The 22383-nt window shown below is 36.9% G+C and overlaps 1 protein-coding gene across 1 annotated transcript in view; it reads right to left on the bottom strand.

The window, feature by feature from the left end:
- Positions 1-22383, bottom strand: part of LOC124503804 (ubiquinol-cytochrome-c reductase complex assembly factor 1) — a 100741-nt gene that overhangs the window by 61344 nt on the left and 17014 nt on the right. Inside the window, exons 3-5 of the mRNA XM_047069084.1 lie at positions 15322-15417; positions 13789-13896; positions 5705-5777 (exon numbers count right to left, since the gene is read on the bottom strand). Coding sequence (XP_046925040.1) covers positions 5705-5777; positions 13789-13896; positions 15322-15417 — 277 coding nt within the window. The remainder of the gene's footprint in view (positions 1-5704; positions 5778-13788; positions 13897-15321; positions 15418-22383) is intronic.

The raw sequence follows: 22383 nt of genomic DNA, 5'->3' as shown, positions 1-22383 counted from the left end.
AAAATCTGTTACTGTCTTCTGCCATGATCACACTCTTGCAACAATATACACTCAGTGCATTATTTTCTGAGGCTATGTACTTTCTTCCTCACTACCAAGTTGGATAAAATTAAATAATTCATTGCTGTTATGGAGTGGCAGTATTAACACAGTTGTTTGTTTAATGCAGGTTTTAGGGTCAGACCTCCTGATTCAAAACCTTGACTCTACCTCTTACTTGCTATTTGACTCTGGGTAAAGTTATTTAGCCTTCTCTGTGCCTCAGCTGTCTTCTCTGTAAAAATGGGGAGAACAAGAGAACCTACCTTATAGGGATTTGTGAGGACTAAATGAGATAAGGCCTGTAAAACGTTTAGCAAAATGGTTAATAGTTAATACATACTCAATAAATATTCACTATGGTTGTTTCTCAGTGAATTATTTAAACACTAGGGTTTAAAATATCTTAAATAGGTCACTATTTAAGACTGTGTCAATAAAATGATGAACCTCAATCACTGACTCAGAACTTACTCATTAAGGAGCCTCCTCTCCAAGGTAGTAAGTCTTTTAAGAGCTAAAAACAAAGCAGTTTTCAGGCAGTATGGAATTAAACTTTACTGATTGGCCCCCTCTGCTCCAAAGTGCTCTTCATAACAGTACTGATCTCCAGAAGACCAGTTAGCAAACCACTGTATGCTCACAGAGGGTACGCTCATTTATGTCACAAATGATATACACCATCAGAACATCTTGAAAACAACAGGTGGCTGGCTGTTAAGGTTATCTCACCAGTCAGAACCCCCAATGTGTAGGCCTCTGGATCAAGACCTTTGAACACCTTGGCTCTGAGATGACAGAGAGTCTATAACTTGGGGCCTACCCACTAGGCTATTATAGGCCTATTGTTTATTCACAAGCACACTGTTAGTGAACAACTCATTCTTATACAATCTTCATGAATTAACACTGGCTTCGCTTTTGTTGGAAGAGTGAGGATGATAGTGTTGAGCTACCTAAGCCTCTCTATCCTTTTAAAAAATTACTGAATGCTCAGGACTCTAAAAAGTCAAGTCCTTAAATACCAAAAGTCCAAGAGAGCAACAGCCATTTTAAAGGTGTAATCTTGGAGGTGCCTGAGTGGCTCAGTCCATTGAGCGTCCGACTTCGGCTTAGTTCGGGATTTCACAGTTCGTGAGTTCAAGCCCTGCATCGGGCTCTGTGCTGACAGCTCAGAGCCTGAAGCCTGTTTCAGATTCTGTGTCTCCCTCTCTCTGCCCCTTCCCCATTCATGCTCTGTCTCTCTGTGTCTCTCAAAAATAAATAATGTTAAAAATAAATAAATAAATAAGTAATAATACAGGTGTAATCTTGGAACCAATATATATATTCTCTTCCTTTACCCCAAATCTATCTGGCCTACTCTTTAGAATCTTTCTTTAGAAGATGCAAGGGTGGGAGCACCTGGGTGGCTCAGTCGGTTAAGCGTCCGACTTCGGCTCAGGTCATGATCTCATGGTTTGTGAGTTCGAGCCCCGCTTCAGGCTCTGTGCTGACAGCTCAGAGCCTGGAGCCTGCTTTGGATTCTGTGTCTCCCTCTCTCTCTGCCCCTCCCTGCTCATGTTCTATCTCTCTCTCTCTCTCTTTCAAAAATAAACATTAAAACAAATTAAAAATAGAAGATGCAAGGGGCACCTGGGTGGCTCAGTCAGTTAAGCGTCCGACTTTGGCTCAGGCCATAATCTCATGGTTTGTGAGTTCGAGTCCCACATCAGGCTCTGTGCTGACAGCTTGGAGCCTGGATCCTGCTTCAGATTCTGTGTCTCTGTCTCTCTCTGCCCCTCCCCTGCTGGTGCTCTATCTCTCTCACTCTCTCTCTCTCTCTCAAAAATAAATAAACATTAAAAAAAAATTTTTTTTTTAAAAAGAAGATGCAAGAAAGTCAGTCTCATTGTTTCATAGATATTTATCTGCCTCCAAATGGTATTTACCAGATTGGATCCCTTTTTTATTCACTTGCCACAGTTTGGAACCACTATGGTTTGATTTTAAAATTTAACCTACCCATAAATTACAAAGATGGACCACAATGGAGCATAATACAAATGAACAAGCTGTAAGTCTAAAAGGCAACTCTCAGGGCACCTGGGTGGCTCAGTCTGTTAAGTGTCTGACTTCAGCTCACATCATGATCTCACAGTTCATAAGTTTGAGCCCCACATCAGGGGTTGTGCTGTGCTGTGCTGTGCTGTGCTGTGCTGACAGCTGGGAGCCTGGAACCTGCTTCAGATTCTGGGCCTCCCTCTCTCTCCACCCCTCACTTCCCTCCACCCTCAAAAATACAAAAAACATTAAAAATAATAATGAATGGGTGCCTGGGTGGCTCAGTCAGTTTAAGTGTCTGACTTTGGCTCAGGTCATGATCTTGCAGTCCATGAGTTTGAGCTCCACATCGGGCTTTGTTGCTGACAGCTCAGAGCCTGGAGCCTGCTTCAGATTCTGCATCTCCTGCTCCTCCCCCATTCACACTCTGTCTCTGTCTCTCACTCTCAAAAGTAAATAAACATTTAAAAAAATTTCTTTAATAATGAAAAAAAAATAAAAAGCAATTCTCAAACTGAGTCCAAAAAAACCTTAAGCAAGGGGCACCTGGCTGGCTCAGTCAGTAGAACATCTGACTCTTGATCCAGGGTCATGAATTCAAGCCCCACATTGGGCAGGGAGCCTACTTTAAAAAAAAACAAAAATAAAAAATAAAACAAAAAAACCCAAAAACAAACAAACAAAAAACTTAAGTGGGGTGTCACTGAAAAAATGTACTGCCTCCCCAGGTAACATTCAAAAGGCAAAGCTAGAACAAAGCTCAATGAAGCGTTTGTCCTCTAATACATATAAACATCAGTTTACAATACTAATAGAATATCTCCTAGAGGAGTTCTCATTTAAAAACAATAAAATACAAAAATATTAAGATGGATTACAGTTTATAATTTACAATTACATTTATTCATAGGCAGTATGTTACAGGCAGTATGTTACAGTGGAAAAATTTCTGAACTTTAACCTAGACAACACAGGATCAAGCCTTAGCTAGGCAATTTTGGGAAATCATGTAGTCTCTTTAAGTTTCAACTGTTTCTGAAAAGAAAATAAAAATGAAAATAATACAAGCCTTTCCTATCCTACAAGGCTTTGTAACTTCTAAATGAGAAAATGTAAAAGTATATCATGTAAATGTGAATTATTAAAATATAATGGTAATAATTTTTATAAACTTTTATTTTTATAGTTTACAACAGATTATATAAATTGAAACATAATATGTTACCTTAAATATCTAATAATAATCTCATTATGCAATCTATAATATTAACTCAAGGATCTTCAATAATGAAGACTGGCTAAGACAGATAGCAAGTAAACATCCTTTCAAAATAATTATAAATAATTTATGAGTTACTTATGAAATCAAATATTAAATAGATATCTGAGGATGAGGTTTTAAAAAGATCTGATGAGGGGTGTTTGGGTGGCTCAGTTGGTTCAGTGTCTGACTCTTGGTTTTGCCTCAGGTCATGTTTCACAGTTCATGGGATCAAGCCCCATGTTGGGCTCTGTGCTAACAGCATAGGGCCTGCTTGGGATTCTCTCCTTCTCTCTCTCTACCCCTCCGTTTGTGCATGCACGTTCTCTCTAAAACTAAACAGTTATAAATAAGAAGAAAGAAAGAAAGAAAGAAAGAAAGAAAGAAAGAAAGAAAGAAAGAAAGATCTGATGAGTGGCGCCTGGGTGGCTGTTGGTTAACCATCCGACTTTGGCTCAGGTCATGTTCTCAGTTTGTGGGTTCTAGCTCCACGTCAGGCTCTGTGCCCTGAAGCCTGCTTCAGATTCTGTGTCTCCCTCTCTCTCTGCCCCTTTTCTGCTCAGGCTCTTGTCTCTCTGTCTCTGTCTCTGTCTCTCTCTCTCTCAAAAATAAACAAACATTTAAAAAAAAAAAGATCTGATGAAAAATAATTGGGGACATGTATTCCAAAAACCACTTAAGAAAAATCCAGGGACACCTGGGTGTCTCGGTTAAACATCCAACTCAGTTTTGGCTCAGGTCATGATCTCACAGTTTTGTGAGTTCAAGCCCTGTATCGGGCTCTGTGTTGACAGTGCAGAGCCTACTTGGGATTCTTTCTCTCTCCCCAACTCTCTCTGCCCCTCCCCCACTCGTGCTATCTCTTTCAAAATAAATAAACTTTAAAGAAGTATTGAAAAATCCAACTTCTAATATCAATAGTTTCTTCATCAAGCAGAGAAAATATTTTCTCCTTTCAGACTAAACTCTCCCCAAATGAGAAATTTTTAGAGATTAAAAAGAAGCAGGGAAGCTTTGTCACTATAATAAATAAGAAACAGAAGGTAGACACTAAATCAGGATTACAACTCAGTAGGGTATTTTAAGTTTCTAATATTAACATCAATCTGCTGAAATTGTAAAAATCACCAAAACAACTTGCATTTGGTTTTAAAAATCCAAAATAGTTATTAAATAATCAAAACTGCATCTACCTATCTTCCTTGTTATTAACATAATTATATATGAACAATTGCTGTCTGTGAAAAATATCAAGTAGGTGTTTGTGGCTTGCAGGATAATGGTGGTTATGTACACAGCACATACACATTTCTTTCCAAAATCTGTAGGACTGGAAACAGCTTAAACTTTACCAATTACTTTATAAGTATCTGCTTTAACTAAACTTAATAACTAAACAGTTTACAGCATCAAAATGAATACTGTATTGATATAATCAACTGCTAATGGTGGTCTAAACCAGTAAAACTCTTTGGGAAAGCAAGTTTTCTTTTTTTTTTTTTTATTTTAAGAGAGAGAGTGCCAGCAGGGGAGAAGGGCAGAGGGAGAGAGAGAGAGAGAGAGAGAGAGAGGGAGAAAGCAAAAGAGATCGAGAGAGAGAGAGAGGAGAGAGAATCTCATGCAGGCTCCACACAGCATGGAGCCCAACACGGGGCTTGATCCCACAACCCCGGGATCATGACCTGAGCCAAAATCAAGAGTTAGATGCTTAACTGACTGAGCCACCCAGGTGCCCTGGAAAGCAATTTATCAATGGGATATAAATAATAAAATTATATGTACCTTTTGACCTAAATCATCCTTCAACAGAAAGAAAAAAAAAATCATTAGGCATATGCCAGGATTAACCAAAACAATTAAAAACTAGAAACAAAAGAGCAATGATCGGCAGAAAGCTCATTTCATGTCAAAATGCTAAGTAAAACATCCAGAACGTAGAACAGGATTTGTTTTACTATGACTACTCATACGTAAAAAGATACATGTGTAGAAAAATGTCAAAGTAGCGGACAAATTTTTAGGTTTCTTTTTTTTTCAAACTTGTTAAAATGTCTAATCTATAGGGTTCTTTTGGCCTTTGTTTATTCTATTAAAAGAGAAAAATAAACAGCTTTTATTACATACTTTATGCAGAAAAAACTGCTTTACCAATGACTCAAAACCTATTCCACGAAGATATTAACAGTCATAAAAATGAAAAGTAGAATCTTTTTTTTTTAAAGATTTTATTTTTAAGTCATCTCTACACCCAATTTGGGGCTCACGACCAAAAGTCACATGCTCTACCAACTGAGCCAGCCAGGCACCCCATGAAAAGTAGATTCATTTTCCTTTTCAGAACTATCAAAAACAGTAACTTACTTAGAAAGAATTCCTCGAAGTCAGTTTTCTCCACACAGCTAGTATACATGCGCAGGGCCGCAATCTTAATTTTCTAGACAAAAAAAATAAAACCAAACTCAAGACATGACCAAGTGGATATTCTAATGCTATTAGATATAGGTCACAAAATCTTATATTTGTCTAACTAGAATGATGAGTCCAAACCTGTCACTAGGCAGATTTAACAGCTTAACCAACATCAATTATTTCTTTTTCTTAAAGCCAACCATTCACAGACTTAAAACAATTTTTATATTTATGATTTAGCATCAAAATGTCAAAAAGATTTTTCCAATATTTAAATGAAATCTTTCCTTTAATTGAACTCATTTCATCACATTTGAGCCTCTATACCACTGTTCAGCATCATTCACATTAACTCTTTATAATCTGAAACCCTTTACTTTAAAAAATTACCCATTCTTCTGACCAAAATCAAACAAGCCAAACAAACAAACAAAAACAAAACAAAAACTCTCAATCCTTCAATCTTTCCTCAGAAGCACTACTATCCATTCTGTAAAAGTTTTTTTTTCTATGCCTTGGGGAAGGGGTCATTTTTTTCTATATTTTCCCTAGTTTTATAGTTTGCTGATTAAGAAGACTGTGCTTACAAATAAGGGTTTTTAATGAATGTAAATAAAATACAGTAAAAGGATCAACTGTTTACTATTCCCCAAAGCACTAAGAACTCTCTTAGTACCTTTAAAAAAAAATGTTTTTTAATGTTTATTTATTTTTGAGAGACAAAGAAAGCACAAGCAGCACAAGCAGGAGAGGGGCAGAGAGAGAGAGAGGACAGAGGATCTGAAGCAAGCTCTGAGCTAACAGACAGCCGGATGAAGAGCTTGACCTCACAAACCATGAGACCATGACTTGAGCTGAAATCAAGAGTCATGCTTAACCAACTGAGCTACACAGGTGCCCCAAATTCTCTTAGAATCTTGATCTGAGTGGTGGTTTTAATTTAGTCACTGAGTTACATACTTAAGATTTGTATATTTTACTGTATGTACATTATGCCTTCATAAAAATAAATCTAAAAGTGAAAAATAAATTATTTTATGAGGTGAATTGTAGGCCTGAAGACCAACTCAGTGCTCAAGTAAGGAAGTATTTCTAAGGACTGTGAATTAAATAAATTAGCCCATCCACAAAAGGCTTACAGAAGCTTATTTTTTCTTAAAATGACACAGAATTACAAACGCAAATATGCAGACTAAAATAATCTACACAAACTGAGAATGAAATAGCAAATGAAGACAAAACAATCTAGAATTTTAGTAAAGCTATGTTTTTAAGGTTCAAAGTCACCAAAAATATACTATACCCAATACTATATAATGGTCATATTTATCTATACAATCTAGAGTCAAAACAACAGTGTCTCTGATGGGCAGAAATACCTCGAATAAATTAAAGAAGGATTATGTCTCAAATTATAATTAAGATTTTTTTTCTTTGCTAATTTGATATCTGTCATGTTTTTAAGGCTTTCAGAGTAAAGCTCACATAGGGGGAAACAATAAACATATAACAACTGGAAAAGACATATCTACATGGGGAATAAATCAGCATTAGAAGCCAATTTAAACAAACCCATGGTAAGAAACTAAAAAAGAAAAGCAAATTAAACCTAAAAGCAAGCAAAAAGAAAGATATAATAAAGATCAGAGACCAATAAAATTGGAAACAGAAAAATAGCACAGAAAATCAAAGAAGCCAAAGCTGGTTCCTTGAAAATATCAATAAAATTGACAAAACATTAGTAGAACCGATCAAGACAAGAAAAAACAGAAAAGATAAAAATTAGCAGTATCAAGAATCAGAAAGGAGGGGCACCTGGGTGGCTCAGTCGGTTAAGCGTCCAACTTCAGCTCAGGTCATGATTTCAAGGTTCCCGAGAGTTCGAGCCCCACAACAGAGCCCAGAGCCTGCTTCAGATTCTGTGTCTCCCTCTCTCTCTGCCCTCCCCTGCTTGCACTCTGTCTCTCTCTCCAAATAAATAAACATTAAAAAAAAAAATTTTTTTTTTTAAAAGAGGGGTGCCTGGGTGGCTCAGTCAGTTGGGCATCTGACTTCGGCTCAGGTCATGATCTCACAGTTTGTGAGTTCGAGCACCATGTCAGGCTCTGTGCTAACAGCTCACAGCCTGGAGTCTGCTTCAGATTCTGTGTCTCCCTCTCTCTCTGCCCCTCCACTGCTCACACTCTATCTCTCTCTCTCTCAAAAATAAACATTTAAAAAAAAAAAAAAGATACTAAATCTACATAAACTCTTCCAGAAAACAGGAGGGAAGAATACTTTCTAGCTCTTCTATAACGCCAAGATTACCCTGAAATCAAAACCAAAGTCATCAGTAGAAAATAAAATTATAGAACCATAGCCTTCATGAACATAGATGTAAAAATCCTTGGCAAAATATTAACAAATCAAATCCAGCAATATTTTCTTAAGATTTCTTATTTTCAAGTATCTCTACACCCAACATGGGGTTCAAACTCAACCCCAAAATCAAGAGGTGCATGCTCTACCAACTTAGCCAGCCAGGTACCCCAAATCCAGCAATATACTTTTTGAGAGAAAGAGAGAGAGAGACAGAGACAGACAGAGAGAGAGAGAGATAGAGAGAGAGAGAGAGAGAAAGTATGAACAGGGGAGAGGGGCAGAGGAAAAGAGAGAATCTTAAGTAGGCTCCACGTTCAACGCAGAGCCCAATGCAGGGCTCAATCCCACAACCTTGGGATCATGACCTGAGCTGAAATCTAGTATAGGACACTCAACCAACTGAGCCACCCAGGCACCCTAATCCAGCAATATTTCAAAAGGGCAATAAATCACGACCAGCTGGGATATATCCCTGGAACGCAAAGCTGATCCAACATTCACAAAGCAATCAATGTAATTCACCATATCAGCAGGCTAAAAAAGAAGCCTATTCACCTTTGCTAACATCTGCAGCTCTTGGGAGTATTTGACACAGAACACATTTTGGGAAGTACTGGTCTATACCATCATTAAAACTAATGATATCCTAATATGATCATCCTAATCCTTTGGCTTTGAAGGGCCTATTTCCATTCTCAAGACAGAGCATTTAAGATATCTGTTAGCTCTTCACTTCAGTCAACAAATAATTTATTGAGTACCCAACTCAGTGCCTGACATGGATTTGGATATTGGGAATACAGAAGTGAACAAAGAAGTCAAAAACTCCTGCTTTCATGAAACTTATGGCCTACTTCGACTACAGACACATTTATAATTTTTTTTTTTTTTTTTGCCTATAAACATAAGAGAAGACATACAACTTTACTGGTAACCAAAGGAATGCAAATTAAATTAAAATATACCATTTCACACCATCTAATTTGTAAACATTAAACAGCTTGACTGTATCAAGCGATGGAAATGGTATCGAACATTTAAATCCTACTTACAGATATATAAACTGATATAACAACTGATAAGTATAATTTAACAGCTGATAAATATAAGTTAATGGCGCACCTAGCTGGCTAAATCAGTGCAGCATGCGACTCTTGATCTTGGGGTTGTGAGTTGGGTGTACAGATTACTTAAAAATAAAATCTTAAAAAAAAAAATACTGTTAAAAATGTTCATACACTAGTACCCAATAATTCTATTTCTCTTTCTCAAGAAACTCCTGCACAATTTAAATGGTACTATTATTATGAAAAGCCTAAAACAAGTGTCTTTAGTAGAGGAATAGTTAAGCTGTAGTTTCATTTTACAGTGTGAAGCTAATCAGCAGTTGAAATGACAAAAATCAGGTCTCCACTCAAAAACATGTTTACTAATAAAAACAGGTTGAAAAGATACCACTTATATAGTTTATATATGAACACAAAATAATAGTATATATGTTGTTTATGGATAATATATGAGTGGCAAAAGAACAGAATTTTACAAGAGGATGACAAAAACCAACTTTAGAACAGTAGTTATCTCGGTGGAGAAAGAAGGGAAGAAATGGAAGGGAAGAAAGGAGAAATGGGCTGGAGTTTTTTCTGTAAAATTTTATCTTGGAAAAAACAAAACTAAGGCAAATATGGTAAAAATTAATATCTGTCAAATATGGGTACTGGTATATAAATATCAACACATTTACAATTTTAAGTAAAATTCCTAATGGTCTATTTCTTGATTTTTAACTCCGCATTTTCCTTCAGATTCTTATACAGAAAGTCCTCTAAGTTCATAATTAATTATTCTGCCTGAGGAAAGGCAGATTTGCCACCAAGACCCAAGTCATCCCTTGAGAAGGTTTTCTCACATGTTCATGAAGAAAGCCTTCATCACAAATAACGAAGACCTCAGCAGATTGGCCAGTGCATTTACACAGCACTCATAATATGGCAATCAGGAGCATTTTTATAGTTCCTCGCTTTTCCTGCAGTGAAGCCAAACCTTTATACTTGGGTGAGCCATTAGCCTGGACAAATGTCTAAAGCAAGTCCCCTAAGACCATCACAGAGGGACTGGAAATAACTTGGAGAAAGGATTTCTTCAAGATTCACACAGTAATTTAAGTTAAAGAGGTAGGTCAGACTAAATTCCATCCTGTTAATACAGATTGTTCTGGTTCTCAGATGACTTCATGTTTATTTCATTCTAACTTTGGAAGACCTCATCAGTGTACCTGATGAAAACACAAGCACCTAAGACAGCTTTAAGACATGCAAATCAGCTCTCCCACTGACTGAGGCATCTCATACCATCTTACAAGATGAAAAATGAATGTAGTAAAAAGTTTGCACTAACAGCTGTGTGAGTTGGAGGGGCTTTGAAGTCATTTGAACCTTCTATTTCATACTGGAATTCCTTCTACAACATTCTTGATTCACAGTCAACCATCTGGGCCACTGTTAAAACAAGTCCAATGACCTTGTGAGGTTACCTATCCCCCGAAAGGACAATTCTTGTTGTTAGATTTTTGTTTTGTTGAATGTAAATCTGCTTCATGTAACATTCATGAAACATCCACTGCCCACTGGAATACCTTAGTTAGATTAAGTCTCTCTCTCTCTCTCTCTCTCTCTCTCTCTCTCTCTCTGTCTCTCTCTTTTTACAAATACCTGAGAAGAACCATCATCATGTCTTCTCTTTTCCAGGTTAAGCATTCCTATTTCTTTCAACCACTCTTCATTCAACACACTTTCTGAAGCGTTCACAAAACTCACTGCCCACTTCTGAGTACATTCCAGTTTGTCAGTGTCCTTCTGAACAGAAAGAATTTTTTGGTTTTATGTTAATCTGGAAACTGCCTATTCTATGGCATGTGGCTGAACCTGATAAATATTGTCCTTGTTTTATCTGATACTGCCACATAAAGATAACGGGAAAGAATGTTTATTTTAGGACAAATAGGTAAGGAAAAGCTACATTTAAATTCCTAAATATGAATCTAGAAGAAAAATGAAACTACACATGAAAATGTTACGGAAGGGGCGCCTGGGTGGCTCGGTCGGTTAAGCGGCCGACTTCGGCTCAGGTCATGATCTCACAGTCCGTGAGTTCGAGCTCCGCGTCGGGCTCTGTGCTGACAGCTCAGAGCCTGGAGCCTGTTTCAGATTCTGTGTCTCCCTCCTTCTGACCCTCCCCCGTTCATGCTCTGTCTCTGTCTCAAAAATAAATAAACGTTAAAAAAAAAAAATTAAAAAAAAAAATGTTACGGAAAAAAAAATGGAGGAAAGACGGTTGATATTGCCGTCAAGCAGATATTTTTCTCCCTAATGAAAGACATACGAAAACACAAAACTCAAAGAATCTTTCCAGGGCAATCCAATCCAAGGGTCTAGCCATAGATTTCTGAGTCAACATTTGCTGAAAAGGGCTTGCAATCTCTCAAAATGGAAAGTTATACCTATGTTTTCCCACCTATATTTTACTAGAATGTCATACTTTGATGTTTCTATCACAAACTAAAAAAAATAAAAGTTACAGAAAGTAGACACTACCACATCACAAAAGACTTTAAAATGCAAATATTAAGCACTTTGTTGAGGTCACAAAGGAACCAACAAAAATCAAAGGCTAACTTAAACTACAACAGTGAAGAAATTTTCCTGATGATTTAGTAATCCTTCAAATGGTAGCCAACTTTCCCTCTGGAATCATAAAAAAACAGACTAGACAAAGCAATGGTAGCAACCAAGTGGAACTCAACCATCAAGAAATAAATAAAACAGTAAATTTTTCCCTTTTTTTTCTTTCTTTCTGCTCTCATTTCCCTTCTCTTTTAATTAATTTCTAACTTTCAAACAAAATACACTAGCTTTTAAATCCAAATGCCATAATCACAAACATTTTTTAATAAGGGAAAAGATTCTTATTAAAAACATTACCAAATATACCAATGATTATCATTTGCCAAAAAATTAAGATGTAAAAAAGATAACTTTAATGAATATAATTAATATTTCACTGATGATTAAGAAGGCACTTCATAGTCTTAGGGTCTCAAGAACATCATCATTACCTAGGATATGTGTTATCTTTTTTTCTAATTTTTTTTGATGTTTATTTATTTTTGAGAGAGACAGGGAGAGGCAAGAGCACGAGTAGGAGAGGGCAGAGAAAGGGAGACACAGAATCCAAAGCAGGCTCTGGGCTCTGAGCTGTCTGTACAGAGCCCGGTGTGTGTGTGTGGTGGGGGGGGGGGGGGGGGCTCAAACTCACGAACCACAAGATCATGACCTGAGCCGAGGTTGGACACTTAACCGACTGAGCTACCTAGGTGCCTGATGTGTGTTATCTTCTATACTTTTCAAAGCCCCTTAAAAACAAAATGCTTGGGGCACCGGTTGAGCATCTGACTCTTGGTTTCAGCTCAGGTCATAATCTCGTGGTTTCATGGGTTCGAGCCCCACACTGGGCTCTGCACTGGCAATGCACAGCCTGCCTGGGGTTCCCTCTTTCCCTCTCTATCTGCCCTTCCCCACCTGTGCTGTCTCTGCCTCTCTCAAAAATAAATAAATAAACTTAAAAAAAAATTTTTTTAATATGCTTGTGGAATCACGATTTGCTTTTCAGAATTTATGTAAAAAGGAGATACAGAGAGAAGCCTATACTTGCTGCAATGAGAACTGTTAGGAAGAGAGCCAGACATTCCAAGAAGAAACTACAAGTAAAGTCTGTAATAAAATTCAAATTCTAATTTGAATTCACCCTGTTAAAATGGTATAACTGTCATTATTTGATCATTTAGGGCAAAGCTATGTTTTCTAGGAAAGCCCTCCTTACTGCTTTGCATTGATTTGCTTTTGATTAATACAGAACTTATGACTGATTAGGCTTATCCAACATTCTAACAACCCTTGAAAAGCATTAAAAGGCATTCTCCTATAAAAATAGACAGAAATGCCAGCATCAGGAGATAACTGGGCTGAGAAAAACTCAATGATTAATGTTTTATTATTTTAATTAGTTAGAGGCATGTTATAAAAACCCACGGGCAATATGCACCTGATGCAGAGAAGATATTCATTTATATATAGCAATTACTATAAAACAGATAACGTACTAGGCCAAGGCTTGACTAGGAATGATACAGCTAGCAAATAACCCTCCATAATAAGAATTACAATAAATTGCAGAATTGACTAGTTAATTTAAAACATGCTTATTAATAAAATTTTAACAAAAATCACTACAATGACCTAGTGAAAAAATGATTTATGAATATGGATTAATCAGAGAGTAATATTTTCTTAAGAATGCTGCCCTTCAGAACATTTGGCCCATCTACTTCCTTAGAACTCATTTGTATGGCATATCATGTAACAAGATCCTGGAAAGCCCAGTCTTAGCTTGCACTGAGATACTTCTAAGGAATCAGGCTAAAGGAATGAGGGAGTAGTTCAGCCCCACATGTTACATAGATTTAGAATGGGAAGGTGGAGGGAGACAACACATTTTCAAGTTCTCAAAATAATATATGAATTTCACAAAAGCAAAACAGAAGCTTTAAAAAATCTTCTATGAGGAGCAGAAAGCACAAAGCCCAAAAAGAAAATGAGAAGAACTTAAAAAGACTTTACCCATTTACTGTATTTCAAAGGTCCTGTAAATCCCATGGCTTCTATTATTTTTGTGAAGGTACCAACTTTCTCCTCAACAGGCTGTGGGGAATCCTTGGTAGTAAAAAGCTATTTAATCAAAAAGAAGGGGACAAAATTAGTTGCAAAATAATTTTTTAAAACGAATGCTTTTGTTTCTCATTAGGCCTAAGCGCATTTTTATTGCTTAGATTTTTTTTTTCCACCTAGAATTTTTAATTCTCATTTTTCTGGGCATCTTATCACTCAATGCAAACACATCTGGAATTCTATCTGATATGTGCCCTCGAAATTTCAGAGCCATCTCACTGACCATATGCCTATGAACCCATGTCTAGAAAATGATAGATTTGGGCTATCAGAATAAAAATTCTATGGAAAAGAATACTTTTAAAAGGATATCTTGACCCTCATCTCCCAAAGAATTCTGAGAAGAATGTTGTATGTTTTTGACATAACAGGAAAAGGAAAGAGAACTACTGTCTGAAAGCAGTCAAAAGTCATTCAAAATCATAGTCACCCAAAGCAAGCACTGAATAAATGTTTCTAAACTCATATTTTTTTAGCATAACAAATTTTATTAATAACTATAGAAGATATGAGTCTTATAGTTTGCAAATAAACTCCAAGAAAAACTTATTCTAATGCTAAGCCTCTCCAAATGAAGGCAGGCTATATAATCAATAAGAAATTCTCCAGAGGGCACCTGGGTGGCTCACTCAATTAGTTGAGCATCTGACTCTTGATTTCGGCTCAGGTCATAATCCCAGGGTCACAGGATTGAGCCCCATGTCGGGCTCCACACTGAACATGAAGTCTGCTTGAGATTTTCTTTCTTTCTTTCTCTCTCTCTTTCTCTCTCTCTCTCCCTCCCTCCCCCTCTACCTTCTTCTCTGCTTGTGAACATCTGCTCTCTCTAAAAATAAATAAATTAAAATTCTAAAAAAAAAATAAGAAAGAAATTCCGCAAAAGTTAAATATTATTTTATTTTTAGCATAAAAAATCCACAACAACTTTCATCTCTAAAGTGTTTTCCAGGGGCACCTGAGAGGCTCAGTCAGTTAAGCATCTGACTTCAGCTCAGGTCATGATCTCATGGTTTTTTGAGTTTAAGCCCCACCGTGGGCTCTGGGCTGACAGCTCAAGCCTGGAGCCTGCTTTGTATTCTGTGTCTCCCTCTCTCTTTGCGCCTCTCCCACTCTCTCTCTCTCTCTCTCTCTCAAAAATAAGTAAACATTTTTTAAAAATTAAAAAAATAATAGTGTTTTCCAAGCAAGACACTACAATGGAAGAAATATAGGACACTGGATCAGAAGCCTTAAGTTCAATCAAATATTCAGTTGGTCTGTCACTTATCCTTGTGACCTTGGGCAAGTCAGTTCACTTCCTTGAGCCTCACTTTCTGCATTCAATAAAGTTCCTTTCCTCATCCAGCTAACAATTTTACTGAGATGCAGACAAGAACACCTGTGTGAAAACAATCTATAAATGTAGAAAGCACTAATAATTCTCACCTTATTTGTGGTATGATACTTCCTATTCCACTGTACATCTATCCCAGGAATCTGTTCTGATCCACCACACGCTAGGGACTGGCTTATCTGAGGCCACTAGGGATTAAAAAAAAAAACAGATGTAAGCAACAGAGAGCATTCACTTAGTTAATCTGAGTAGAGCTACTTCAAAGCAAAGACCATAGTATCTTTCCAACCTTGTTTAACCTAGCTCCTGGTCATGTGATCACCAAACGAATCCAAGATGGGCACTAAAATGGTATCTGATACATGGTAGATACTCAATAAACATCTCCTAGATACATGAATAAATGAAAGGATTCTGTCCTGGAAACCTGGAACTAAATAAATCTGAGTCAATTCTAGGAACCAGAATTGCAATAAATACCTATCTAAACATTAGTAGCAGTGTGGAATATGGGGGGGGGGGGAAGACTCTTAACAGTCCATTTTAAGTTTAAAACCTGCTTCTGCCACTTACAAGCTGGGTGGCCATAAGCAACTTACTGAACCTCAGTTGTAGGGAGGATTAAAGAAGATAACACATGTAAAGTACCTTTCACAAAATAATAAATAGTGGAAACTTCCATCATCACCAAAATTACTGTTGTTCAGATCAGAATTGCCTCCCTTTTATGTTCACATTGCATTTGAATGCACTTTGGCAATAAAATAACCATTATTTTCAACTATCATGTGCCAGGTACTATGCTAAGCGCCTTACATGTATTACCTTATTTAATTATCACCATAACACTATTAGGTTGGTATTAAAATCAAGACTAATAGGGGCGTCTGGGTGGCTCAGTCGGTTGAGCAGCTGACTTCGGCTCAGGTCACGATCTCACGGCTTGTGAGTTCAAGCCCCACGTCAGGCTCTGTGCTGACAGCTCAGAGCCTGGAGCCTGCTTCATATTCTGGGTCTCCCTCTCTCTCTCTCTGCCCGCTCCTGCTCATGCTGTCTCTCTCTGTCTCTCAAAAATAAATAAAATAAACATTAAAAAAAATTAAAAAAAAATCAAGACTAATAAACATAGCTTTGAAAATAAATTCCTAAGGGAAAAAATTTTCAAGTAAGAGAGCCTCACTGTAGCATTTTTCACAAGAGTGAAAACTCGGGGGGGGGGGGAAGTCCAATAAGATTTCCAATAAGATGGTTAATTAAATTACAGTAAAATTATTCAATGGAAAAATCAGGTAGTCACTGAGATTTTTTAATAGACTTTATTTTTTCAAACAGCTTTAGCTTCACAGAAAAATTGAGGAGGAAATACAGAGAGCTCCCATAAACCCCTTCTCTGTACACTTATCTGCCACTATCACCATCTCCCAGCAGTGGTGCATTTGTTACAACAGATGAACCTACCCTGACACATCATTATCACCCAAAGTCCACAGTTTACTTTAAAGCTCATTATTTCTGACAACATGGAAACACTTATATGTATAAAATAATAGGTAAAAACAAGAACGTATATGGGCATCTCTAGAAAGAAACATACAGAAATGAAAGAGTTATGTTGTTAAATTAGAATTATGGATGAATTCAGGAATATAGTTTCCAAAATCTCAATACTATTATATTACCTTTACCAAAAAAGGGGTGAGAGGAAGCAGAAGGAGGGTCACCCCTTTAATTCTGGTTTATTCCAAGAAGAGAGGAGACACATGAAATGAAAATGATTTTTTTCTTTAATGCTAATGAGGGAAAGATGGAATTTCTAATCAAGAATTACCATTTACTTTTCTTTCCAAATAAAGATATTAAAAAACTAGTTAGGATTCTTCTGTTCAGTCCCAGGAATACTTATGCTTTAACTCATAGGTACTAAGTAGGCTTTGTAAAACAGACTAAATACAGACTACCTCCCATTACATCACATACATCAACGTAATGGTCTACCTAGAACACAAAGCACTTAAAACAGGTCCAAAGAACACAATTGACAACAATTGCAACTAGCAAGTTCTCTTCTACTAGATTACATGATCCTATATATAGATTATATAGCTCCAGGAGTAACCAATGGATTCCCTATGTGACTGTCTCACCAACTGCTGTATTTCTGTCTGACCATTATTCATGAGCTAACATTTAACACTATTTGAACTACTGAAGTACCCAAGTACCTAACACCAAGGACACCACCTAGTTTCCCCATACCCACACATATATATAAACACACACATTTACTTACTTGCCCCTCAAAAAAGACTCCCTTGACCTTTAAAGACATCAATTTTATCCTTTATTTAAATTGAAAATATACCAATAAATAACTCTTGTAAAAGAAAAAACTACTCTGAAATATTCAAATGTCACTTTTTCAAAGAGGCCTTCTCTGACCATTTTATCTAAAAACAGTTTTGGTAGAAACTAGGTATATTACCAGAATCAAGTATAGCATGTTAAATATGGGAAACACTCAAGCATGTGTTGAATGAACAAACTCAACCACTTACATGGTTATTTCTTATTTCCTTCTTGTCCTTATCTACATACATGCCATGCATACATGCTGCACTCACCCAACCTTTATTAAATGCACACAATATGCCAGTCTTTATGTCCAGTTTTAGAATACAGACAATCCCTATCCTCGAAGAATTCATAGTCTTGTGGAGAAAAGAAAGAAGACTCACTACACAAGAAACAGAACCAAGTATCATATTTTAAAATGGTTAAAGATCATACACAAACACACACACACACACACACACACACACACACACACATACACACAGAAGTGTTAGCAAAGCTGCAGAGCAACCAGAACTCTCATACACTTCTGGTGGAAGTGTAAAATGGTACAATCACTCTGAAAAATTATTTGGCTGTATCCAAAGAAGCTGAATGTATACACAGTCTATAAAACTCAGCAATTCAACTTCTAAGTATACAGCCCAACAGAAATGTGTTTACAAAAAAACATATACAAGAATGTTCAGAGCAGCACTATTAATAATAGCCCAAACTGGAAATAATCCAAGTACCCATCAATGGATAAATGGATAAATGAATCATGGTATATTTTTATAATAGTATACTACACATTAATGAGAATGAATAAACTATAACTACACAGAACAATATTGATGAATTTCTAAAACAAAGTTGAATGAAAGCAGACAAACACAAGAGAGTATATACTGTATGTTTAAAAGATAAAATTATTTTATGATATTCAAAGTGAAGACTGGTTAAACTTGGTTATGGGTGGTGACTGGGGGGGTCAAGGAGCTTCTTGGGTTCTATTTCTTGATCTGGGTGCTGGTTAGCTCACTTTGTAATGATTAATTCAGCTGTACACTTATGATTTATGCCTTTTTCTGTATTTTTATTATACTTCAATAAAATGTACAAAAATGATTAAAGGTATGTAATGAACAGTGTAAACAACAGAAATTTGGAGGGAGAAAAGAATTACCTAGAGTCATCCAAAAAGACTTCACAAAGAAGCCTTAAGAAGTGGGCAGGATATGGGGGCACCTGGGTGGCTCAGTAGGTTGGGTGTCCGACTTCGACTCAGGTCATGATCTCATGGTTTGTGGGTTTGAGCCCCGCATCGGGCTCTGTGCTGACAGTTCAGAGCCTGGAGCCTGCTTCAGATTTTGTGTCTCCCTCTTTCTCTGCCCCTCCCCCACTCATGCTCACTCACTCACTCTCTCTCTCTGTCTAAAATAAATAAACATCAAAAAGTAATTAAGAAAAAAAAAGAAGTGGGCAGGATAGAGAAGGTGAGTGAGAAGACAAAGTTGAGAAAGCACAGTATGGTAGAAGAGAAAACACTGAGTCAGAAGCCCCAGCTCTGCCTATCATAAATTTGTTTTGAGAACCAAATAAAACAATGTGAAAAAGATAAGCAAACTACAATGCATAACATAAATGCAAAGACCTGCTCCAGACAACTCCAATGATAGATACTCTTTTGCAGACAGCCCCTCATTAAAATGAATATAAGATTTCACTTTTATTTTTTGTTTTCAAAAAATTCTAAAAGTAGAGACCTCCCTGATCTGAAAGAGGAAGGGAGGGGGGGAGGGGAAGGGGAGGAGGAGAAGGAGGGCAAAGAGAAGGGAAGGGAAGGGGGAAAAGAAGGGAAAGAGGAAGAGAAGGGAAGGAGGAAGGGGACAGGGTAGAGGAGGGAGGGGAAGGGGAGAGAAGGAGAAAGGAAAGAGAGAAGGGAAGGGGAAAAGGGAGAGAAGGGGAAAGGTAAGAGAAGGAAAGGGGGAAAGGAAGGGGCAAGGGGAGAGAAGGGGAAAGGGAAGGGTAGGAAAGGGGGAAGGGAAGGGTAGGAAAGGGGGAAGGGAAGGTTAGGAAAGGGGGAAGGGAAGGGTAGGAAAGGGGGAAGGGAAGGGTAGGAAAGGGGGAAGGGAAGGGGAAAGGAGGAAAGGAAGAGGAAGGGGGAAGGGAAGGGAAGAGGAAGGGGAAAAAAGAAAAAAGGAAGGAAAGGAAGGAAGGACTCAAGCAATTACTGAATATTGTGGGTGTATGTATCTGTTCTTTTAAAAAGCTCTACCAAGGCACAGTCTACCTTACACCTCTTTTATTTTCTGTCCCATTGCTCAATATCATTCTGGGCATAGAGTCGGCACTCAATAAAACTTAGGTAGATTTTCTTCTTTTTTCTTTTTTTTTAAATAGAAGGACAATCTGGAGAAGTCCAAAAAATAACCACAGGAGTGATCAAAGAGATGAATAAAAGGTCCTAGTGGAAAGGTTAAAAGGAATTAAAATGAAAGGCTAAAATGTTTAGCTTGGAGAAAAAGCAACTGAAGAACTAAGGAGTAACTCAGAATAACAACACTTGAGCTGGAAGAAATCTGAGATCTAAGTCCAAACTTTTCATTTCACAGATGAGGAAACTAAGAACTAGGGAGAGTTTGCAACTTGCTTAAGGTAGTTTTAGTTTTAGGACAATATTTTTGTTTGTTTGTTTCAGTATATACAGTAAGGATGAAATTTACCCAAGTAGCAATGAACATACAAATAGCAACAAAACAGCAGTTACAATTTATTGAAGCTCTCCTATATGCCCAGAACGTATATGCTTGATGTTTTACTTGCATCATCTCACAACAATTTTGCAAGGTTGGTAGTATTTTTTCCTATTTTGGAAATGAGGACACTTAAGCCCAAAGAAGTAAAGTTCATTAAGGGATTAAACATATATTCAGAGCTATCTTTTTTCCCCTACATCAAGCTGCTTTCAAAAACCTAAATAGGGGTCAATAACATATGCTCATGCACACCTAACACAAAGATGTGGATTTCTAAACATTCCAAATATCATTCTCCAATTAAAGGAATCAGGGCTCCTTAGGAGAAACTGTTGAATCTAGGACTAAAGCAAAGAAAATACAAGATAAACCTGAAACATCTTGTGGTGCTAGGAAGTAAAGAATGTTCAAAAATAATGAAAGCATGTAGAAAAGGAACTTGAAGGAGTTCCTAACAGCCAAACCTGGGACAATCTGATCAACAAAATAAATAATAGGCATAATAAATTATAACTCATAGAAGGAAATAAATATCTATGAGCTCATACTCATATAAATAGTTGAATAAATGGAGAAGTGACACCTCTTCCTTACAGTACAATTCCAAGCAATAAATATAGTAGTAATGATGGAAATAGAAAATGATCATTATACAAACACCAGAGTAATGATTACTGCAGTCAAGAACCATCAACAGAATTACCACATGATGCAGCAATCTCACTTCTGGGTATATATCCAAAAGAATTCAAAGCAGGCTCTTGAAGAGATATTTGCACACTATATTAATACAGCATTATGCACAATAGCCAAGATGTGGAAGCAACCCAAATATCCATCAAAATGGACAAAGCAAATGTGGTATATACATATAATGAAATATTATGTAGCCTTAAAAAGGAAGGAAATCCTGTCACATACTACAACATGGATGAACCTTAAGGACAATATGCTAAGCAACATAAGTCACAAAAGGACAAATAATATATGATTCCACCCATATGTAATATCTAAAATAGTCAAAATCATAGAAACAGAAAGTAGAATGTGGTTGCCAACGGTAGGGTGGGGTGGAATTAGTGTGTAACAGGTGTAGAATTTCAGTTCAGCAAGATGAAAAAATTCAAGAGATCTATTGTATGACAATGTGAACATACTTCACACTACTAAACTATATACTTCAAATGGTTAACATAGTAAATTTAATGTTATGTGGGTTTTTTTAAACTACAACTTTCAAAATAATTAATTAATGTTATGTATCTTAACAACAACAAAAAAAGAACTATTGATGGATGCTAAAAGTAGTGAGCAAAAGTATGATGAGAAACAAGATATCTGTATAGTCTCTAAGTATCTGCTCACATGGTACTTACTAATTACAAAAGGGAAAATAGTAACTTCATAGTAGGGAAACCTGACAGGCACCAATTTAATAATCAAGTGATTAAAGTCAATGTCACCAGTAATAGGACACACTGGCATTATATATCCCCGGATATTTTACACTAAGAAGGGAATATCACTTTTGCCAAAAATGCATGACCTAATTATAAGAAACCCAATTGAAGAACCAAAAAAAGGACATTAGTAGAAAAGACTGGTAAAATTGGACTGAGTTGCATAGATTAGTTAATAGCATTATATCAATGTTAATTTCCTGGTTTCAATAACTACACTATAATTATATAAGACACTTAACATTAGAGAAAGCTAGACAAAGGGTATTTGGGAACCCTACTGTTTTTACAACTTTTCTGTAGGTGTAAATTATTTCAAAATAAAAAAAATTTGAGTACACTCACCAAAATATGACAGAACTTTAAGTTTATTATTTATTTTGAGAGAGAGAGAGAGAAACAGCGAGGGAGGAGCAGAGAGAGAGGCGGGGGGAGAAAGGATCCAAAGTGGGCTCTGTGCTGACAGCAGCAAGCCCAATTTGGGACCCAAACTCATGAACTCCAAGATCACGACCTGAGCCAAAGTCAGACGCTTAATCAACCGAGCCACTCAGGCACCCCAAAATATGACATAATGTTAAGTTTATGTAGGAAAGACAGA

This window comes from Lynx rufus, unplaced genomic scaffold (assembly GCF_022079265.1).
Source record: "Lynx rufus isolate CCGP_SWC_20201006 ecotype Redwood Valley unplaced genomic scaffold, mLynRuf1.p SCAF_8, whole genome shotgun sequence".
In the NCBI taxonomy this organism is placed as follows: Eukaryota; Metazoa; Chordata; class Mammalia; order Carnivora; family Felidae; genus Lynx; species Lynx rufus.
Note: the sequence above shows the minus strand (reverse complement) of the source record. Positions and strands in the feature narration are given on the sequence as shown.